General features: G+C 43.0%; 2 protein-coding genes across 3 annotated transcripts in view; both read right to left on the reverse strand.

Moving 5' to 3' along the window:
- Positions 1-1,907: 1,907 nt before the first annotated feature.
- The window catches only part of slc14a2 (solute carrier family 14 member 2), a 29,821-nt gene continuing 8,721 nt past the window's right edge, over positions 1,908-23,007 (reverse strand). For both annotated transcript variants that reach the window (XM_034170174.1, XM_034170175.1), the window contains 5 exons: positions 16,057-16,249; positions 13,971-14,118; positions 2,892-3,026; positions 2,720-2,769; positions 1,908-2,615 (listed from right to left, as the gene is read on the reverse strand). In XM_034170174.1, the coding sequence (XP_034026065.1) occupies positions 2,196-2,615; positions 2,720-2,769; positions 2,892-3,026; positions 13,971-14,118; positions 16,057-16,249 (946 nt within the window). In that variant the 3' untranslated portion in view covers positions 1,908-2,195. The remainder of the gene's footprint in view (positions 2,616-2,719; positions 2,770-2,891; positions 3,027-13,970; positions 14,119-16,056; positions 16,250-23,007) is intronic.
- Positions 16,588-18,872, reverse strand: LOC117510462. The gene is made up of 2 exons (XM_034170177.1): positions 17,656-18,872; positions 16,588-17,542 (listed from the first exon to the last, which is right to left on the reverse strand). The coding sequence occupies exons 1-2, from the start codon at positions 17,863-17,865 to the stop codon at positions 16,883-16,885; spliced, it is 870 nt and encodes a 289-aa protein (XP_034026068.1). The 5' UTR covers positions 17,866-18,872; the 3' UTR covers positions 16,588-16,882.

The raw sequence follows: 23,007 nt of genomic DNA on the forward strand, positions 1-23,007 counted from the left end.
AGAATTGCTTGAGATATGCAGGCACCTTGTACCCCTCATCACATCATTTCTGTGAATCTGCAGTATGAGAGACAACTTGTGAGGGGTTAGCACAAACCTCTCCTTTTATATAATCAGAGAGGAACAGTGCATCTGGAAGTGACTGAACGCTCCATCAGCCTCCAGCCACCCCACTATGCAGCGAGCTGGCACCAACCCGACATGCACGCATGCTGGGCTGTATGCAGGAGCTGCACGAACCAGACTCATTGTGTTTATTTATTTTTGTGAGGATATAAGCAGCTATAAGTTTAATGCTCCTGGTAGGCATGCACCATGTGTGCATGGGCTGGACATGTCCTGTCCAACTATTTGGTGTTTCGCAGTTGTGATATCTTACGCTGTCTGGCGGTCCGTGACTCACGCGAGAGATCATTTCAGCAGAGTTCCAGTTTAGGGCACAATGTAAACACACCTTGTGAAGCATGGACAACAAGACAACATCGACGCACAGCAGACGTTTATCACAGGTGCTACACCTCCTCTAGATAACCCTCTCAACTTGAGAGAACGTGTCATCGTAATAATTGCTCATGAACTTGCTGAATCGGTGCCATCCACATCCTTGCTTTGCCATTGTTTACATGTGCTGTGAGACAGAGGAACTCTGCTGGCACCACTGTGCATTCTGGGAAGTGTAAGCGGCCGCCAGGGGCATTATGGGAAACTACGAAACACCGAATGGACGAACTGCACAAACCAGATTTATTGTGTCTTTATTTATTTATTTAGTTATTCTCCTGAGGACCTGTCCGGGCTGTGACGACCTGCACAAACTAGATTTATTGTGCTTTTATTGTTATTATTCTGAGGACAGAAGTAGATTTAAGTTTAATGCACCTGGTCAGCGCACACCCGCCATGCGCGTGCGGGCTGGACACATCCTGTCAGGCCACGGACAACCTGTACATGGATGACCTGGCAGCATGGTGGGTTAGTGATTAGCACTGTTGCTTTACAGTAAGAAGGGCATGGGATGGATTCCCACCTGTGGAGTTTGCATGTTCTCCACGTGTTTGCGTGGGGGTTTCCACCAGGTGCTCCGGCTTACTCCCACATCCAAACACATGCAGGTTAGTTGAATTGGAAACTTTATAATTGTCCAGGTTTCCCTTGCAAAAGAGGTCTTGATCTCAATGGGACTAACCTCGCTAAATAAAGGTTAAATTAAAAAATTAAGCAAACTGTATTTATTGTGTTTTTACTCATTTATTTATTATTCTGAGAACAAAAGTGGATTTAAGTTTAAGCTCCTGATCAGCACATGCCCCGACAGGACACTTCCTGTTGGGGCATGGACGACCTGCACAAACCAGATTTATTGTGTTTTTACTCATTTATTTACTTATTTATTATTCAGAAGTGGATTTAAGTTTAATGCTTCTGGTTGGCGCTCACCTGCCGTGCGCGCGTGGACACCATGCTGGATGTCACCTGTGCACTGAATGGGGACTAAACCTGCACTTTTATTTTTTAATGGAGGGCTTCCAGAGGATCACAATGCCCATGCGCACATGAGGTAGTACTTCAAGCGCATCACGGTGCTCGGCCAGTAGAGGAACGTATGGTCATTTGCGGGAAGAGGACCCTAGTAGCTGGAGAAGGCCAATGTGATGCCCATGCTTCACCTGGTTGTGGCCAGTTATTTTAGAGATGTGGGGATGCACCAGTTGTCTGCCTGGGTGATTGCCAATCAGGCTCCAAGGCAATTTTGTGGTGTTGTGGCTGTGGCAAAGTGCAGCACCAGCTCATGCTCCCAGACTTCACTTGATTACTTCTTGACTTATGGCCACCATATGTATTTATTTATTTGACAATTGAAATAACAACAAACTATGCTGAATCTGAGCCACCAAAATAATATCAAATGCTTTCAGAAACATTTTAATAAACCATTTTAATCAACCATTTTTAATCAACTGTACTGATCATAACAAATGTTTTATTTAAAAAAAATACATACAATGATGCCATTAACATTAAGCTTTAGAAAAAATGAATAGGTACTAAATATGACCCAATCCTTCAATTACATCATAAAGAGCAAGAGATTATGTTTGCATTCTTCATCCAGTTCAAGAATCAGCTTCCATTTTTCATTTGTGCAAGTCAGCAACTACACAACAGTGTTTGTAGATGAAAAAGTAGCATTTCAGTTACACATGACTCTCTTCTGTGACCTCTGATGGGTTGTCTTGTCCGGTTTCGTCTTCAGTAGTCACCTTTTCACTGTGTGGCACATTGTGCTCAGTTTCTTTCTCCTCATTTTTAACATCTGGCTGCCCGTTCATCTTTCTCCCTTCTTCCATTTTGTGAAGCGCAAGCCTGAGTTGTTCTTTTGCATTGAGCATTTCTTCTTCTTCCAGGACCCTTTGTGCCTCCTCACATTCTTTCTTCAGTTTCTCAGCCTTCTCCAGTTTTTCCTGCTTCTTCAGCTTCCGTATGTAGCACAGGTTTTTCTCAGGGTAAGTGACTTTGGCCAGCGGCAGTTTGAATATCTTTCGGGTTTCCGTGGTGATGAGGAGAAAAGTCAGGGCAGACAGACAGAAAGGCCAGGTGCAGGCTGGCAGGCCAAACTACCGGTTCAAACAATAAACAAAAACAACAACAAAAAAGACATTTAGAGATGTGATTTTGTGGGCCTCTGTTTCAACAGGATAGAGTGAAGTTGTGTTCTTACCCTGGACATAACGTTAGCAATGGCAGCACTGAGGTACGCACAGAAGAAAGCTGCAAAGAAGAGACACAGTGAGATGTAAAAATGTTAGATTTTAAAATGGTCAAGACTTGTACATGGTCATATCTTACACTGTGCGACATTATGTGGGTTTGTCTTCTGGGTGAAAACTCACCACATGTGATGGCAAGCAGGTGCACCTGCCAGGTGAGTGCGTAAAACATCCCTCCGATAGCAATGCATGCCAGGACACAGTTGTATCCCCACAAGCCAAAATAAATGTCTCCAAACGGAGCAGCCAGAGCCAGGCCTGCAAAGCACACAGAAAAAATATTAAGAGTGACACTGTACAAAATCAACTGTTGCTATTTTTCACAGTAAACAAATGTTGGCTTTAATGGTGAAAATCTTCTATGTCTGACAGAATCTGCACCTGCTCATGGTGAGTTTTCTCTGCTATAAGCTAAATTTAGGGTTAAACAGTTCATTTTAGACTGCTGAGACATATGTTAGGGCCCCTTCTCACATAACACAAATGAAGCAGAATGGCACATGAAGGAGGATTTGAATGGTGCTTGCGATAAATTGGAGCCGCACTCAAACGCCTCGGACAGCAGTCGCCACATCCATTTGGGCACAGCACAAGTGCTCTATGGCTGCCTGTCGCTCGCGCTGGAAACCCATTCGAACAGCAGGGCAAGATGAGGTCAGACTGCTGTCTGATCGTGCTCGCAAGATATTCGCACGGCATGTCAAACGCAGGTCGGACATATCGTGCCGTGGCCGAGGGGCTGTGCAAAATCATTTGTCATGTCGAACCCTGGCCGAATGGCGTGATCAAGGCAGCCTTCACACCAGCAGCCAAATGATGACGAATGGCGTGTGAGTGCCCATTCAACCCACTCTCTCAAGTCAGCTGGAGTCCAGTTGCCACCCAGGAACATCCAACACCACTCACAGGGCACTTAGAAAATGTGGGGCCATTCTTGCAGCCAGCACGAAAGTAGAGCGCATATGACCACTTTCAACATGGCTGCGCAAATGGCTCCACATTTTCTGAGTGCCACGTGATTGTGTCATTACCGAGGAACACAAATGGTGTGTGAGTTTGCCGCCCCCCCCCCCCCATCCAAGCAACACAAATGGCATGTGAGTCTGCCCCCGCCACAGCAACACAAATGGCATGTGAGTGTGCAGTGTGTGTGTCCCCTGCAACACAGATGGCGTGTGTGTGTGTCCCGCAACACTGGTGGCGTGTGAGTGTGTAATTCTCCCCTCCCCCCACACACACACCACAAGCCTATTGTCAAGGTGCAGCTGAGGTTGTGAAGGCTTGAACTGTGGCCGCAGTGCAGCGTGATGGCTGTCAGTGCAGTGCGCACGACTGGATGACTGTCATGTCCATAATAGCATAGCTGACCACTGTGGAACACCATGGCATATCCAGCATGTCCTGCTGGAGGTGGATTCACCAGCCAGCAGCAATCCCACACCACCACAACAGAGATAAAAGTAAAAACCCAATCTGGCTGCATGTCACAGTGCCAGTGTGCCATTAGACCAGACAGGCATGTCACATGACACTCGATCGCAACGTCCACATGGTCCGTCCATCATGTGACAGCCAGTCAGGCTTTCTCACAGAAAGATCAGCGTGGACAGCTCAATTACCTCACAGTCTGGAGCCGTGAGCCCATTTATGTGAATGCGTCGCTATACCGGACATGTGGGCATGTCACTTGTCGATGATGTGATGTCTGTATTAACATGATCACACACGCACACACCCACTACAATTATGTGTTTGTCAGGGACCGTGGTTAATGTCTTTACTTTGATTGTTAATGTCTTCACTTTGATGTACTCTCTGTGATCGTGTCTTTGATTCTGTTCTCTATTTTTCATATATACATATATGCATGTGTAAGAGTTCATGTACCACCATTATTCCTTTAAATAATTACTCATTGTCAACACGATCATATACACTGAACTGTTCAAGTAATCATTAAAACTGTCACACGAGAAAGTGAGCAGATGATCTTTGGCTTAGTGAATGTGCAGACTGTTTTGCTAGAATGTGCAGACTGTTTTGCTAGAGTTATGTTTTTGCTAAGCACAGATGTGCATCTTTCATTAATGGTTCAGCCTTGAGGGAAGAGCAGTGTGACCGGCACACTGGTTCAGGGCTGGACATTATTATGGGAAGCCTAGGAGACTGAGGGCTCAAAGCCATAACAGTTTTCATATCAACATGAGACCAGACTTTGTGTCTTTCCATTGCTTTGTGATATTGTCACTCCTATATGCTTGTATGTAACTATATTCAATAAAAAGGAGATGCAAATGGGTGGCCTTCAGAGCAGACGACAGTTCTTGACAAAGGGACTCACTCGTTTGTTCTCTCCTGATCAGGAAATGAAATTCAGTCTCATGCGTGATCATTCTTTTGTGCTAACTGAGTTGCTCTTTTACAGATTTCAACTCTGACATCTTGGTCCTTCGAGCCGGATGCCAATAGACCCGGGACAGTGTCGGCTGTGGGGTACGGGTCTCCTCCCTAACGGGTCGGCGCTTACTGGAGTTAAGGCATACGGACTTCAGCGGTGATGACAGAGTGTGACCGCGGGTGAGACTGCCTTTCTTTACGTGCACGTGTGTGCGTGTGGCTGTGAGTCACCGCGAACCCCGTAATGTCTTTTCTGGTTTGTCTCTTGGCTTAAACACTGTAAGGTGTGAGGCTAAGGCCTGGCTGTAAAGCATTAAATTTTACTCTCTGAGAGAGAAAGAGAAAAGTCAGGTGGCGCAGCGGTTAAAGACCATCTGTTACGGAGCCGCGTGCTTGCGCTGCATTTCCCGCTGTGTCAGACACCTGATGTGGCTGTTGGCTCCAGATTGAGCCGGCAGCGGTTACAACTGGCAATTAATAAAGCAAGAGACAACTAAAAGACCACTTTCAGTTCCGGAACAGCGCATAAAAAACTGTACAGTGTTAGGTCGGTGAAACCTTCGGTGGACGAGCTGTAAAATTCTGATAAAAACTGGTTGGAACAGAAGCGTGATAACAGCGGAGCTAATACATGATAACAGCTGAAGTGCGGTGGTGTGAATGTGTTTGTGTGAATGTGTGTGTTTTTATGAATGAGAATGTACACAACTGAATCACGGGGGGCCTGACACCTGTATTAACCCACAGGCAAGAATGAAGCCCCTGACGGTGAAGTAGGTTGTAAGCATTCTATACGCACCACACCTGTTTGCAAACCTACGAGTCTGAAAAGAAGCCCTAAGCAAGGTCACCCACCTCTCAGAGGTCGAAGTGGTGACACTTTTCAGGCTGATTGGCGACCAAACAGTGAAAAAAGAACAGCCTGTTCGTTTAGATCTCCCTATGAGATAACCCCATGAACAGCTAAAATGGGTAACAGTTGTTGTTCTCACAGCCAACATGACACACACTCAAATGATGTTAGGTACATGGAGACAAAAGATCCAGCATCACCTGAACACTTAAAAATGTGGCGAGAGACAGTTAACTTCTCAGGAAAATTACAGTTAAACTCCACAACAAAGTCATTTGATACCATAAAAGAGAACACCAGTGATTTTACAAAAAGGCAAGAGAGATGTGGAGTGAAAAATACACTAGACCATGCTTTTGCACCAAACACAGCAGTTTTTAAACCTGCCGGAGCAGTTATAATGATGTGTGAGGTATTTTGCAGGAAAGGGTAAAAGTCAGCGCCGCAGAGCGGCCTGAGGCAAAGCCCATGGGCGTGGGATAAAGAGGAAATTGACATGTTTGAAGTGCGGGAAGGATGGACACGTTGCACGTGAATGTACACACTTGCAAAGATAAGGAGTCCTCCGGTTTCAACATGAATTTTGTTTATGTACATATACGGTTGCAGTTCTTTCTTTTCTAGAAGATTGTACGTGTTGTAAATTTTTCCTTACTTTTATTCTGTTGTCGCTATATAGACAGATTGTGTGTAATTATTGTGAATTGTTTTAGATAAAACTGTCAAGGTCACAGTTGCTGGCGCTCCAACATTTTAAAGTGTGGAGTTAAGATACTGAGAAATAAGTGCATATTAATCAATTTTGTACGTGTATATATGACTGTGAGTTGGTGTCCAGGGTAAAAGATAGAGTATTCTGAGGGAGAATTCTGAAATAGATTTTTTGATGAAATAAAACTTTTCCTGCTTGTTAAGATGATAACTCAAAGACAATAAATACTATCAACTTCCTATGTTCCATATTGAATGATCATATAACTGGGATGAAGTGGTTAAAATATGGTTGATTTTTGTACACTGGATAAGGTGTAAAAGTTGGTTAGTTTCACCTACTTAACAGATTTTAAGTAAAGCTAATTAAGATTATATTCCAGTAGAGTGATTAATGATTGGATTTATTGTTGTGTGATATATTTTTGTGTGGTGTTGGTTTGAAATTTGTGTGGGTTAGTTATTTTCTGTCTGGGGAAAAAGAAGAAAATTCAGATTGACTGCTTCAATTGAACATTGCAGTATTTGACCAATCTTGCTTCAGTAATCATGAATGAGCTACTGTGGAACTGACCAATTAGATCAATGAGCCCCAGCAGGTGTTCATAAACTTGTCTGGAAACAGGCTCATGTAAGCAATAAAGACTTTGGGTTCTAAAACATTTCTATGAATCAGGTCCCCAGTATACATATTAAATACTGCTAAAAGATTGAAAAATTGTTGATTGACTGATCCACTAATTTTTTGATGGCACATAACAGACAGAAGGGATCAATGGTTGTGGTAGATTCTCTGAGGACTATAAAAAGAAAACTGATTGTGAGACTGTGATTACATACATACATACCTCCAGGCCCCAAACAGCCTGACAGAAGGTTGGCGAAAGAAAAAAAAAGTCTCCTATCAGTCCACTGTTATTAATAGTTCCACTGAGTTCTACGTGTCTACATGTGTGTAAAATATGTTGCGTGTAATGTAACACAGGTCTTCTTTGGACCTGTGGGTGTTTTTTGGGTTTTTATTTGAGAAGAGTTGGGTTATTTTGCTTGTTTGTTGTAGCAGTTGTGGGATTTTGTTCTTGGTCTGGGGTGTTGGAGGAGGAGCGTGTATACACACAGCTGCTGAGGGAAGCTCTAAACGTTCACTCCTCCTCCTCCTCCTCTCCCTGTTGCTCCACACCCCCACAACTTGAGGAATTGAGAAACACTGCAGCGATATTTTGTTGTGCTATAACACATGAAACACAGGAGTTTTACATGTAATTGCTTACATGTAATTGATACTAGTGTTTTAAAAGTGTAACTGTTAAATTTAGAGAGATATTGTTTATTTGATGTAATCAATTCCAGCTTTAATGTTGTTTTGCATTACGTTGCATTGACTTTACCAAATACATTCAGTGTTCTATTTTTTGAAGCATGGTTTGTTTTGGGAACGAAGTGTAATTTATCACTCCAGCTGAAGAGCAGAGCAGAAGGTTGTACAGTGTGTGAACAGTAAAACTGGGTTGATTATTGTAACATGTTTATAGAGCTCCTGTTGCATTAATGTTGGTGAGGGTGAATTGACAGCAATGTAGAAGCAACAAATAATAATAACTCAATATTTTGATCATCCTGTGTTTTGATTGAAATAATGTGAACTCTCATGAGATGCAACTAACCCCTGCTGCAAATCGAATAAGGCTTTCATAAAGCATTGAAGACCAATGAAGTGCTTATTAATTATTATTTGATGTATGCAGATTAAGTTAGGCCTTAAAGGATAGCGATTGTTGGACAACTTTTCACATGATTATTGTCCATCCTGACCCATAGTTATTCCTGCAAACCAAACATTGTTTATGTATCTGATTCTGTCATTATTTCTATTTATTATTGGCGTTTAAGCATTGATTAATCCAACAGATCTATTCTGGGATAAATTGCCAAAAGATCAATCAAGTGAATCTTCAATTCACTTTCAATGATCCTGCATGTTTGATGTTCTGTGCAATTAAAGCTGTTTAGACATGACACCTCTTAATGGGTGTTCCCCCACCCCTTGGAACCCCTGCCCAGTACGGAAGGCTGCAAGTCCATGACGGGTAAGATCCCATCTTAAACCCTGGGACAACCTAAGGCAGGCACAGTCACGATTACTCGACCTTGTCTCTGTGACGCTCTGACTCACTAGGACATGAGGATATGGCACTGGGGTACTGTGGTGGGGTCAAATTTGCCCGTATGCCTACATGGTAGGCAGTGTATTGATCTAATTGGAATATTGGATCATTGTCGGGAATTGAATTGTCATATTAAGATTGGCCTGCACGTAATAATCGATATTAATCAATGCTTATCATTCATCCAATCAATCAATTAGTGCAAATTAATGCTCACAATGTCCACCAAACCGCTGAATTGTGTTGTATGTCGAATGTGCTTCATGTAAATTCTTACTATTGTATGTACTGAAGTAACTAGAACGAAATAGGAGCTATTCATACTCTGACGTTATTGAGGAGCACTGTGAGTATAGACTTTATTACGAACGGTAGCTGGACCTCATGGCTCTTCTTTGGATCATGGTATCACATCCTGCTACAACTGCTCACCCCATTGTTGTTTTTTGTGGACTTACTACGTGTTATGATTTGTTGTATGATTCCTCTTGCTTGATCAATGGCTCAACGGATGATTTCCACCACAGTTGATGGCTTATTGCTGGACCGTTACTATGTTGCGTTATTGCTATTGGATGCTGAATTATGTCATCCCATCCAGATGGGGAAAAACTGGTGGTTCAGTACACTGTTTGTAAGCTTTTTGATGTTTCTACAATGATGATGTTGTGAGTGTAGACATTAAAATTCGATAAACAGGGGGGAATAATGACAGGATTTTCTATATATTAGCAATATGATTATCAAATATTAATGTCTTTACTTTGATTGTTAATGTCTTCACTTTGATGTACTCTCTGTGATCGTGTCTTTGATTCTGTTCTGTATTTTTCATATATACATATATGCATGTGTGAGAGTTCATGTACCATTATTCCTTTAAATAATTACTCATTGTCAACGTGATCATATACACTGAACTGTTCAAGTAATCATTAAAACTGTCACACGAGAAAGTGAGCAGATGATCTTTGGCTTAGTGAATGTGCAGACTGTTTTGCTAGAGTTATGTTTTTGCTAAGCACGGATGTGCATCTTTAATTAATGGTTCAGCCTTGAGGGAAGAGTGGTGTGACCGGCACACTGGTTCAGGGCTGGACATTATTATGGGAAGCCTAGGAGACTGAGGGCTCAAAGCCATAACAGTTTTCATATCGATGTGAGACCAGACTTTGTGTCTTTCTATTGTTTTGTGATATTGTCACTCCTATATGCTTGTATGTAACTATATTCAATAAAAAGGAGAAACAAATGGGCGGGGACTTCAGAGCAGACAACGGTTCTTGACGAAGGGACTCGCTCGTTTGTTCTCTCCTGATCAGGAAATGAAATTCAGTCTCTTGTGTGATCATTCTTTTGTGCTAATTGAGTTGCTCTTTTACAGATTTCAACTCTGACAGATGTCATTCAAAATCAAGCAGGGAGGGAGCTGACCATGGGCCACAGTCAGTGCTGCATTCCTGCAGCTTGCATCGCTCCACATGGCAGCCACCACGTCAACACAACGCAAAGCTGGGGAACACATATTATCACATGTGCTCCAAGCACCCATGTGCAAGTCACGGTGGTACATGTGTGTCTGCAAACGATAACGACATGAGGAAAATAAAAACAAACTAGATCACTTTTGGATTGCCAGCAACCACGTCTCAGCGCGCACGGCGATGAGCATGCAGTCAGAGCTGCACCTGACCACTGTGTCATTGCTATGCACAGCTTGTGAGCACATATCATGCCATGAAGAACATCACCTCTCAACATGCCACCGTGATGCGCATGTATCAGTGGGCTCTCTTCACATGGTAATAAATTAAAAACACATATCACCTTTGCAACGCATTCACCAGCGCTTCAGTGCACACTGGACACCATCAGGCTGGCCCATGTGAAAATATCCATCTGATCATGTGAACGGCCAGCGAGCCATGTGTCACGTCTACACGTGAAGGGGCCATTAGGATTCAAAGGATTCAAAAGAATTTTATTGTCATATGCACAAAGGAACATGTTCCCTGCACAATGAATTGTGTCTACTGCATTTAACCCATCCTAATTGCCAGTTAGGAGCAGAAGTTGCCATAAGGCGCCCAGGGACCAGCTCTAGATGTACATCCCTGCTTTAGGTCACAGCAGGGCTGAGCAAACCATGACCGACCCAAAGACAAACAACACACATGTAACAGACATAAGCCGGCCTGGTACATAAACACATATAAAAAAGCACACACAAGGTAAGGAAGAGAAAAAAACCCTCAAGGTCGCTGCCTTCGAGAAGCCACAACAATGAGGAAAAAACTCTTATCAGCACAGAGAACAGTAAACACACAGACAAACAAGAACACAGGATGACAGCCGAGATTTGAAAGTCCAGTTTATCAGAACACTCTGGTAGCAGCCCTTTTTGGCGCTAAACAATGGCCATGACTAAATCCTGGAAGGGAGGGGGGTTCAAGTCTGAGCAGTCACTGTTCACAGTCAACATCAGAGCTGGAGAAGCTGAGGGAGGGGGAAACCAGGGAAGCGAGGCTTGAGTGTTTAATCTTCTTGGAGGTTTTTTATCGCAGCTGCCTTGAAGTGCAGCTGTCTTGGGAAAGCCAAATGAATGTCTGATTAGCAGACGACTGAAAGATTCCACAGTTCTGAGAACAAAGTGGCTCTCAATGCATCTGAATGTAGAAAGGAGATGTGGTCGTTTACTGACGGTCAAGGCGGTTTTCCAGCGCTGCAATCCTCCCAGAGATGGTTTCCAACGTGCGGTTAACACCCGCCGACTGAGCAGTCACTGTCCTTCCAATCGAATCAATCAAGTGGGGCAATCTGGACGGCCCAATCAAAACAGCCTCCACTTTTTAAATTTTCCAGTAAACCAGCGCTATGCCCGCGCTACACAGCAGAAAGCCGGTCACTCCCAAGCCAAATAGATACACATCTTCGACGTCCTCCACAGACAGCGTGTAAAGGCACATGACCTGCCATCTCCTCCATGAGTCCATCACGTAGCCCATCACATGCGTCCCGGCTGGACAGTTCGGGTCCTCCGCCCCCGAATGTCTTGTAGAAAAAATAGTGTCAATTGTGTTCAGAGACCATTTTAACAAATCCATTTTTGTCACTTTTCAGAAGAGCAAAAACTGGAGCCTCACAGACAACACGCCACAGAAGCAGGAAAGATAAGGAGGGAGGGAGAGAAGAGAAAACGCGTCCGTCTCGGCCGAGTGCAAGCTGGCAAAAAAAAAAAACGGACGTCCACACTGGAACTTCTGCCCGCCAGTTGAAACCGGCAGCATTTTAGTATGACTCCAGGTTCACGGGATATCGTTGGAGACACACACACACACCCCCCTTCTGATATCTTCTCTTCTTCGGCAGTCCAGTGGAGTTGATGATGACTGTCAGGTTTGACGGTTGTAGAGTTGTCAGGCTTTCATGTGAGGTACGAGGCCTGCTCTTGACCTGCAGAATCGATGGCATTTTCTGCAGATAGTCATTTGAGGAGTAAAAGTGGCATCTTTCATGTTTTGTTGTACCCTTTCTGACATTTCTCTTCGATTGTTGCAGTGAATTATTTGTTTACACTGCCACGTATTCTCCACGTGTCAGGTAAGATGCCAGCATTCTTCAAGTGTCTTTTTAGTACATCTGTTGTGTGGGCCGCTGAAGAGGAGGTACTGCTGGCCCACCACCACCAGAGGGCGCCCTGCCTGGAGTGCGGGCTCCAGGCACCAGAGGGCGCTGCCGCCGACGAAGGCTGTCAGGCTGACAGCTGTCACCCATTACTAGACACAGCTGACTGCACTCAGGACGGAGTATATCAGCAGGACAGCGTCTCCACCTCAGTGCCGAGATATCGCCTTGAGATTAAGGTAACCTACTCTGCTAGTATATATTTTGAGGACTCTGATAAACCTTGCTAAACTATTTCAGGACAGCTGATTACAGAAAGCACCTTGCTTGGATAAGTACTCACCTTCCTGCTTCATTATTTCAAGAGGTGGAGGCGGCTTCTCCCCTCTCCGTCTACTGGGTGCTGTCGCACCCATACCTGTGTGTTTGTGCTCTTTCCCGCCAGCAGTACCGGATCCGACGAGCGAAGGCAGTGGCCACCTGGGAATTCGGGACTTGGCGGTTCCAGTACTCCTGGTTTTCGGTGGCAGAGGAAATCTGGGTGGTTCCGGTTCGACGGGGACGGACGTCTCCTACCTTCGAGCCTGCCCACACAACACCAGCAGATTTCGACTTACAAAGTATTAATTGTTGTATTGGTTGTGCCCTGTTCACAACAGTAAAACTTGTTATTCACCTTTCTCTATTGTCCGTTCATTGCGCCCCCTGTTGTGGGTCCGTGTACCTACACTTTCACAACAACATCCTTAAATTGCAGTTTTTGCCCACCTTGACTTCTCTTCCCCTGCCTCAGCTCAGAATAAAACACTGCCTTTGGTCATGGACATCAGGAGGATGGTGAACTTGAAGCACAAAGAAGCATGGTGTTTGTTCAAGACTTTTTTGAACGCTGTATTGCCTCATGGTATGTAGGTTATTTTTGCTGTGATCTTCCTAATCATCCTTTAAATATTTATAAGCATGCTACCCAGAGGAAACGTGCACCGTATCCTGGTTTGACTAGAAATTTAGTGCTGCCGAAATAACAGTGTCACGGTGGACACACCCTATGAACATGTGCACCAGGTGAATAATGCAAAATTCTTTGCTGCCACCACTTTTAGGTTAAAATGTGTTTTTGTGAAGGACAATTGGGGATGGGAGCTATCAGCATTAGGGTATAAGATTGAGCACTCGGTGTTAAAATTTCACTTAACTCCCTGGAGTAATAGGCAAGCAGAGATGCCCACAGTTGCCAATTGAGTATTATTATTCAAAGTGTATTTTCTGAAGACTGCAGGCTCGGCTGACCCCAGCTTTTCTGTGGCAGTCCAACAGGCAAGGGGAATCTTGTAATATATTCTCTTGAAGCCACAGCTGGTTTGGTTTTAATCTTATTTAAAGCTAATACGGCTGTTGGTCTACAGTAGCTGGCTGTTTCCTTTTTCTTTTTTTCTTTTTTTTACACTGTACCTGAAACCATGCCCACTGCAGATCCCAGAACAGCATGAATGCAGGTGATAGGGGAGGAGATGAAGAGGGAGATGATGAAGATTCCTCCTGTCCAGGGGTTGTCACAGCCATAGACTTGACCTATTCCCACAGGAATTGACATGAACAGCTGATGAGACAAAAAACAAAAGCAAACATTTGTGCATTGTGTAATAAAAGCATATCTGATATGAATGATTTGGGTGTCAAATTATATATATATTTTTTACACTAGTCACAGCTGCTATCTTGCATATATATATATATTACATTATTAGATATTCGCCTGGGTTTATTTGGATATGTAACAGATGAAACTAAAAACAATGATTAGAACTCGAACCCCCTTGATACAGCCTATCACTCCTGCCCTCCAACAGCTCCACTGGCTTCTGGTTCAGTTTTGTATTCAATTCAAAATCCTCCTGTTAAGATTCAAGGCCATACACAACCTCGCTCCCCCATATCTGTCCAACCTCCTCGATGTTCCCACTCCATCCCGCTCCCTCAGATCCCCTTCCTCCATCCATCTGTCTGTCCCCACTTCCCTGTCCCCTGGATTTTGAGTTTTACTGTACGGTGTTCTAGGGTGTCGAGAAAGGCGCCTTCATAAAATCTATTATTATTCTAATAACCTAGTCCACTAAGCACATCCTTGGAGATCTTGCAAATCTGTTAGAAAAGTGTGTAGGACATATGGCAGAATGCAAATGTGCAGTGCCTTGTTTGCACTCGTGCACTGGGAAATTTTAATTTTTCCACTTCTGCAGCCCACACATACTGTTGTGACAACCATCCACTGAACAATGTGGATGTGGTGTACTGCTTAAAAATGCTAATTTGACTTTAAGGACAAGATATAAATGGATCACACACAAGTAACGTGGCTTTATTTACTAAAGTGGGTAACTGTGAACTTTGACCTGAATATTTGACAGGGCCACGGCGCATGTGTGTTGATAATGCTGATTTGGCTTATTTTCATACTGTACTGAAAAAAGAACCAACTTAATTGAATTGTTTCAATTAGTAACACTTGAATGAATTAAGTTCTTTGAAATTAATTCATTCAAGTGTTACCAATTAAAACTATTTGATTAAGTTGGTTCAAGTATTTTCTTTTTTCAGTGTTGTCATGGCTCCATCTTGAAAAATGGCAGCCATCTAGAAATTTTCAACAACTTGCATGTATTAGTCAAATGGATAATACATGCTAAACCAACAACTATGTATGGTAAGTAAAACTAATTATGTCCATTGCTGATAGCAAAAGTAATCAGAAAACAGTTATAATTTATATTTGGAATATTTTTTCCTGTAAGTCTCCCACATTATATGCATAAAATGCGCATTGTTGTAGTTATCTGCAGCACATGTTAGGTCAAGTCGAGTCTGAGAGCATGCACTGGTGCCATGCTTCGCAGCATCCACAAAACCATGGAACCACCTTGAATCTTGGATGGCAACCATCCAGGCAGACAACAGGTCCATCCTCACATCTCTAAAATAACCATCTATCTGCCCCGGCCAGCTGAAGTTAATGGGCATCCCCTTGGCCTTCTCCAGCCACTGGGATCCTCAACACTCCAACACCTATGTGTTGGATCACATATTCAGAAATGAACCACATGGCCAAAATGTTGAAGCTGACGTTCACTCACACTTGGTGATACTCTTTATCTAAAGCCAGCCTCCCATTGCTGATTCTTGGCCCCAACTTGTGTCCTGATTCCAAAAATGAAGAAATCAATTTATTGCAATAACAATCAAATTTTGTGTTTCATACTATTATATACCAATTGATTCAGACGTTCCTCTGAACCAAATGTTTAACATCACACAATAAAAGTGAACGTCACTAACTACGGTAGCAGGAGAATATCATCAGTGTCTCCAGTTACAAGACAGATGGCTCGTTCATTTGATATCACTGAAGAATGTTCAGGTCACATTTACACAGTGATGGAATGTGATCAGGTCAAGGTGCAAAAATAACTTAAGTTTTGCATTGACAGGATATCAGCCCACACAGGCGTGTGTCATGAGGTGTGACCGAACAGTGTCTAACCTTGGGCACATCGATCTCAGACCAGGTGATGTTGGGTAGCTCAGAGCGCGGCTGAATGAGGACTTGTGGGAAATGGTTGTTGTAGTGTCCAGTGGCCACCATGTGGAGACACACCAGGATGTTGAAAGGCAAAGTGAACACTGGCAGATCCCAGCGACTGTTTATGGATGCCAAGGCGCTGGACACGATTGGGCTGAGAGACAAGTGGATGACATAAAAATAGTCAAAGTGAGGCAGTATTAGAGTTACAGTTTTTATTGATTGCTTTGACACAGTAGTCGACTCCAAATCCACATTTCTCGAAACAGTTAACGCAGAGGCCTAAACAGTGGCACCAATGGTCAAAATGACACATTTTGCTTGCAAAAGGCTCTAACTCTGCTAAAACATTTAAACTATGGACCAAAAGCAAATTTTGCCCTCAAACAACACAACTTGCACACAAGTGCATAAGCGCTTCCAATCAGTCATTAGACAAGGGGCATCAAAATACAAAATGCAGCACTCAATGTGAATCAGTGCTGCATTACTGGTCATTGTACCTAATGACTGAGCTACAGTAATGACTGAGCAGCTTACATGTCAGTGCCATTTGTAGTCAAATTTGCCTTCTTGCAAAAAAAAGTGATCCAGATATGCTGTGTTGAAAATTTTATTGATTGCAGTATTCATTCTTGTTTTTCTTATTTAGACCGTGGCTAACAAACGAAATATCCCAACAGAAGCCACATATAGAATATGAAAGAAAAAATAAAATCCGTCACTGTGTAAGACATTAGGAAAATAAAAATAATAATTCTGTACAATAAAGAAAAAAAAATCTCTACTAGTCTATTCTCTCTTGATGAATAGGCCACATGGCCTCATCTACATCACACTCAATATTTTCCCTTGCGATGCACCTAGGGAAGAATCTTCTAGCATGCCTTATCCATCCTTGGCATGCCTCTGCATCTATGTCTTGGGCAGCAGCGGTCATTGCATCGAGCAAGGGCATCTGCTCATAGGGGTGGTGGTCGTATACCTTCCATCTCCATGCACTGAAGAATTCCTCTATAGGATTTAAAAATGGAGAGTATGGAGGAAGGAATTGCATCATCATCCTCGGGTGCCCCACAAACCACTCATTCACCACACAAGAGTGGTGGAATGCCACATTGTCCCAGATGATTACAAACAGTGGCATGCCAGGCCTCAACAGCCCTCTTTCCTGAGGCGGGATGAGCCTGTCATGCAGGGTGTCCAAGAATGCAATGAGGCGCTCACTATTGTAGGGGCCAACAGCTGGAATATGGCTGAGGACACCATCATTAGAAATAGCAGCACACATAGTAATGTTGGCGCCCCTCTGCCCTGGAACTGTAATAGTGGCCCTACGCCCAATGAGGTTCCTCCCACGGCGCCTCACTTTACAGAGGTTGAAGCCGGCTTCATCGACATAGATGAAAGTATGATGTGCCCCCTCAGCTTCAAGCTCCATGATATGCTGAAGAAAAGAAAAAGCAAAATTACAATTACATACAGTAAAGGTAACTCCAGTTGACAGTAACTGCATGATATGCCAAGGCACAACAGTATAGTACTGTAATGTGTCCTTACCTCCACATATTGGCATCTGGCCTCCTTCACAGCATCAGAGTTCCTCTGGAAGGGAACTCTGTAGAGCTGTTTCATAGCCATGTTGTTCCTACTGAGGACACGGGCAATTGTTGTCTCACTCACAGTATTTACATTTCGAAATACCCCCTGATCTGCAATCACTGCTGCCCTGATTTCACGCAGCCTAATGGCATTATTTGCCAGAACCATGTTCACAATGGCTGCCTCCTGCTCAGCATTCAAAAGTCTGCGTCTACCACCACCGACCGGTAGCCTTTCGATTCTATAAAGAATACATGACGTGGAATAAAATTACATGACATACTGTATATCACTACAGATATATCTGTATATCCTGTATGAGCAACATTACCTGTTCTCCAGTCAAAAAACTCTGACAATGGATGCAACTGTGTTTCTATTGAGAACAGGTTGGACTCTTTGTCCAGCCTCTCTATGTGAAAGACCATGATTTACCACATGATCAATCACAGTTGCCCGAATTTCATCTGTGACTTGAGCCCTTCCAGCTACACCCCACCTCGCACACGGACTCCTCTTCCTCGGACTCGTCTTCCCCCGAGCCCTCTACCTCTCACTCTCATGTGCCTTAGACCATCCATGCTTGCAAGTTACAACACACAACGTGGCACCTTTTGAACCTGCAGACTGATTGCAAATTGAAAAGTTGTGTGAAGCAGTGTCAAACAGGTGCTCCAGTGATTTCATGCCGGTCAAGAGGTTTCTAAGAGATGGTAATATATGGTTTCTGTTTGGTTACCACAGCTAAAGCAATGGAGTTTGGACTGCTTGAATGACATCTGCGTTAACTGATTTGCAAAAGGGTGGGGGAATTGTGTCAAACCAATGACAATGGGTTAACTCATTTGCAAGAGGTGTTTTTTGCTCTGCTGAGAGAGTGATGATGAGGACTGAGAGGTTACCAAGTTTCTTCAAACAGGTTAAAGCAATCAATAAAAACTGTAATACTGTGTTTTGTGGAAACTTACAGCAGAATGGGCTTAAAGCACCTTCCTAGTTACTCTGATACTATCAACATTCTTTCTCCATTTAATCATTAATGCGATTAAAGCGCTAACCTGTGTCAGAGTCATGGCTGAGTGGGATTAACAATGATTGACTGAGTTCAGACCAGTACAATTAAAAAAGTTAAAAGAGTTAGCCTATTTTTAGGGGTGCTCAAGCACCCCTAAATATATTTTAAACACCCCTAAATATATATATATATATATATATATATATATATATATATATATATATATATATATATATATATATATATATATATATATATTTTTTATGCTTCTATACTACTATTTTTTTTAAACAACCTATTTCAAGCATTATGCCAAAATATGTATTACAAGAGCACAGTAATTTGATCATCTCCCCTTCTTGGGCAAATGATTCAATGCACGAAGCGTGCCTTCATCTCTCTCTGCTCTGGCACGTGTTTGTGTCGCATGGTGCTGATGCGGGTTGCGCTCATTTAGCAGAGGCACTGTCCTGTGAGCGCTGGTGGTAACCTCGCACAGCCGCGCTGTCAAGTGATTGCCAGGCGACTGTCACATTTGCAAGGTATTTATTCAAAGTTTATGTCTCTGAATGTGAAGAACAAGTGCAACTTTCTGAAAAGTGCTTATTTTACACACCTAGCTAGCTATCGTTAAACACAGTATATTGCTCTACAAATTAGTGCGCGCTGTGCGTGGTCAAATGTAAGATTGATTCAGTGTTGTCTTTTTTTTCAACTAAATCCTCTTGTCAGCTACTAAATGGTGCTCTCCCTTCAATCTGTGTAGCTTCCATGAACAAATCCCTCTCCTACATCAAATACCATGTACACAGATCTGACCTTAAATGCTTAGTTAAGGTCCTTAACTAAGCATTTCAGAATTAAGACAGTAAACTTTACCACAAAGTTTAATGCACAGCATGATAATAAGTGAATCATTTAAATTCCTGCTAAAAAGGCATAAATCATAAAACTCATTTTGTATTTTTATTTGTTGTCAGTAAGTGGCAAACCAAACCTGCAGTGCAGTGATGAATATCAGAGCATTTTTTTTCAAAAGCAAAAAAAGCTTCAGGTGAGGTTTGTGCACTCTATAGACCTTATGTGATAGTAGATATGGACATTGAGAATAGCAAAGGATGGAAAGTGAAGCTAAGGGTAAACTGAATATGTGTATCAGACTGTGGAGGTGTCTTACTTGTGTTACTGGTGTTTTGGTATGAATTCTGACTTTTAAGTCACACATTTTTTTTTCTTACTTTTGGAGTGCTGCTGTAGCTGTGCTAAACCAGGTCCTCCTGCACACAGCACTAAACAACGCTGATCATAACAATTGCAACTACTTTATTTTTATGATTTACAACGTGGATGTGCATGCTGCCAGAAAAACAGAGACATCAGTCAGTTTGTAGAATAAATAAATGAATAGCCAAAACTAAAACACAATCTAAGTAATGCCTAAAACTGTCTAAATGTAACTGAAAAGTGATACCAGGGTGAGTGTTCTGTACTAAGTACTATGACATAATAATCTGTTAAGATGAAATAAAAAAATCTTCAGTAACTATAGGCTCATAAGACTAATATAAAAACAAGGATAATATACTTTACTCAGCCTCTGAATATTTCAGACCTGCTCCTAAGTTGCAATTACTATTTGCCCTCACCTCCTAGCTCTCCACACGTTCTTTTATACTCACTCGACTGGTAAGCACTGAAAGCCGAGATAGACATGTCCCAATTTGTCCTCTAACACTCCGAAACGGAGGTGTTCCTTTGTCTCGCTTAATCAAAATCTCTTGTTAAAAGTGAAATCTGCCGGAAAATGGCTGATGTCCAGGTCTTGTGATAACCAGAGAAAGAGCACACGACGGTCTCGTATCCACAGAGCCATCAGCTTAGAAATGATCCAGTGGTTTGTGCCGCATCGTCGCAGCCCGCAGTGCGGCGCACCGACCGTCCTTAAAGGGTTCCTTAAAGCTGTAGTTAAAGTCCTTATTCTGTGTGAAGCCCATAAAATTTTCACTGAAAGCCAGATAAATTTTTCGAATGGTTTCTAGGTGCCAGTCTCTAACAGCTTCTGAAAAAATTCTGATGGAAAAAAAGTCCTTTTCATTCCGCCATTTCCAGACAATGAAAATCCGACGAGGGGGCAGGACCACTCCTTCCCAAGGCGTGCTCACAGGCGAATGACATCACCGACAGGCGTGGAAAAACTCACGCATGCGCACGAGGGTTCAAGCATGTCTGACGTAAAAACATATGAATGAAATCCATATAGTTTTTGAAAAAAATAAAAAGGGCCGTTACTTTATGGACAGACCTCGTATGTTAAAAGTGTGTTGGAGGTTAAGCGAGTGTCTGACAGGGTGATGAGTGTGAAGTTGGAAATTGAAGGGTTGATGATGAATATCATCAGTGCATATGCCCCACAGGTAGGTTGTGAGATGAAGCAGAAAGAAGATTTCTGGAGTGTGTTAGATGAGGTGGTGGAGAGTGTGCCCAAGCATGAAAGAGTGGTGATAGGAGCAGACTTCAATGGGCATGTTGGTGAAGGGAACAGAGGTGATGAGGAAGTAATGGGTAGATATGGTATCAAGGATAGGAATGGGGAAGGACAGATGGTAGTTGATTTTGCAAAAAGGATGGAAATGGCTGTGGTGAATACCTACTTTAATAAAAGGGAGGAGCACAGGGTAACATATAAGAGTGGAGAAAGGTGCACACAGGTGGACTACATTCTTTATAAGAGATGTAAGCTAAAAGAAATCACAGACTGTAAGGTGGTAGCAGGAGAGAGTGTCACTAGACAGCATAGGATGGTTGTTTGTAGGATGACTTTAGAGGTAAAGAAGAAGAAGAGAGTGAGAGCTCAACAAAGGATCAGATGGTGGAAGCTGAAGGAGGAACACTGTTGTGTGAAATTTAGTGAGCAGGTGAGAGAAGCACTAGTTGGAGGGGAAGCAATTTTGGACAACTGGAAAAGTACTGCAGATGTGGTGAGGGAGACAGCTAGGGCAGTACTGGGTATGACATCTGGACAGTGGAAAGAAGACAAGGAGACTTGGTGGTGGAATGAAGAGGTCCAGGAAAGCATAAGGAGAAAGAGGTTGGTGAAAAAGTTTTGGGATAGTCAGAGAGATGAAGAAAGTAGACAGGAGTACAAGGAGATGCGGCGTAAGGCGAGAAGAGAAGTGGCAAAAACAAAGGAAAAGGCATATTGCGAGCTGTACAAGAAGTTGAATAGTAAGGAAGGAGAAAAGGACTTGTACCGATTGGCCAGACAAAGGGACAGAGCTGGAAAGGATGTGCAGCAGGTTAGGGTGGTAAAAGATGCACATGGTAATGTGCTGACAAGTGAGGAGTGTGTGCTGAGAAGGTGGAGGGAATATTTTGAAGAGTTGATGAATAAAGAAAATGAGCAAGAGAAAAGGCTGGATGAGGTGGTGAGAGTAAATCAGGAAGTAAAAGAGATTAGCAAGGAAGAAGTGAGGGCTGCTATGAAGAGGATGAAGAGTGGAAAGGAGGTTGGTCCAGATGACATTCCAATGGAGGCATGTCTAGGAGAGATGGCAGTAGAGTTTCTAACCAGATTGTTTAATAAAATCTTGGAAAGTGAGAGGATGCCTGAGGAGTGGAGACGAAGTGTGCTGGTTCCTATTTTCAAGAACAAGGGTGATGTGCAGAGCTGCAGTAACTACAGAGGCATAAAGCTGATCAGCCACAGCATGAAGTTATGGGAAAGAGTAGTAGAAGCTAGGCTTAGAAAACAGGTGAAGATCTGTGAGCAGCAATATGGTTTCATGCCGAGAAAGAGCACTACAGATGCAATGTTTGCTCTGAGAATACTGTTGGAAAAGTACAGAGAAGGACAGAAAGAGTTACATTGTGTGTTTGTGGACTTAGAAAAAGCTTATGATAGGGTGCCAAGAGAAGAGTTGTGGCATTGTATGAGAAAGTCTGGAGTGGCAGAGAAGTATGTTAGGGTAGTGCAGGACATGTACAAGAATAGTGTGACAGCGGTGAGATGCGCAGTCGGAATGACAGACTCATTCAGGGTGGAGGTGGGATTACACCAAGGATCAGCTCTGAGTCCTTTCTTGTTTGCAGTGGTGATGGACAGGTTGACAGATGAGATCAGACAGGAGTCCCCATGGACTATGATGTTTGCAGATGACATTGTGACCGGTAGTGAGAGTAGAGAGCAAGTTGAGTCTAGTCTGGAGAAGTGGAGATATGCTTTGGAGAGAAGGGGAATGAAAGTCAGTAGAAGCAAGACTGAGTACATGTGTGTGAATGAGAGGGAGCCCAGTGGA

Source organism: Thalassophryne amazonica, chromosome 5 (assembly GCF_902500255.1).
Source record: "Thalassophryne amazonica chromosome 5, fThaAma1.1, whole genome shotgun sequence".
Lineage (NCBI taxonomy): Eukaryota > Metazoa > Chordata > Actinopteri > Batrachoidiformes > Batrachoididae > Thalassophryne > Thalassophryne amazonica.

Excerpts from the sequence above, each read along its gene's own strand:
- LOC117510462 (XM_034170177.1), bottom strand. The coding sequence starts at position 17,865 with ATGGTTCTGGCAAATAATGCCATTAGGCTGCGTGAAATCAGGGCAGCA. Across the intron at positions 17,543-17,655 it reads CCAGATGCCAATATGTGGAG|CATATCATGGAGCTTGAAGC; the intron begins GTAAGGACACAT and ends TCTTTTCTTCAG.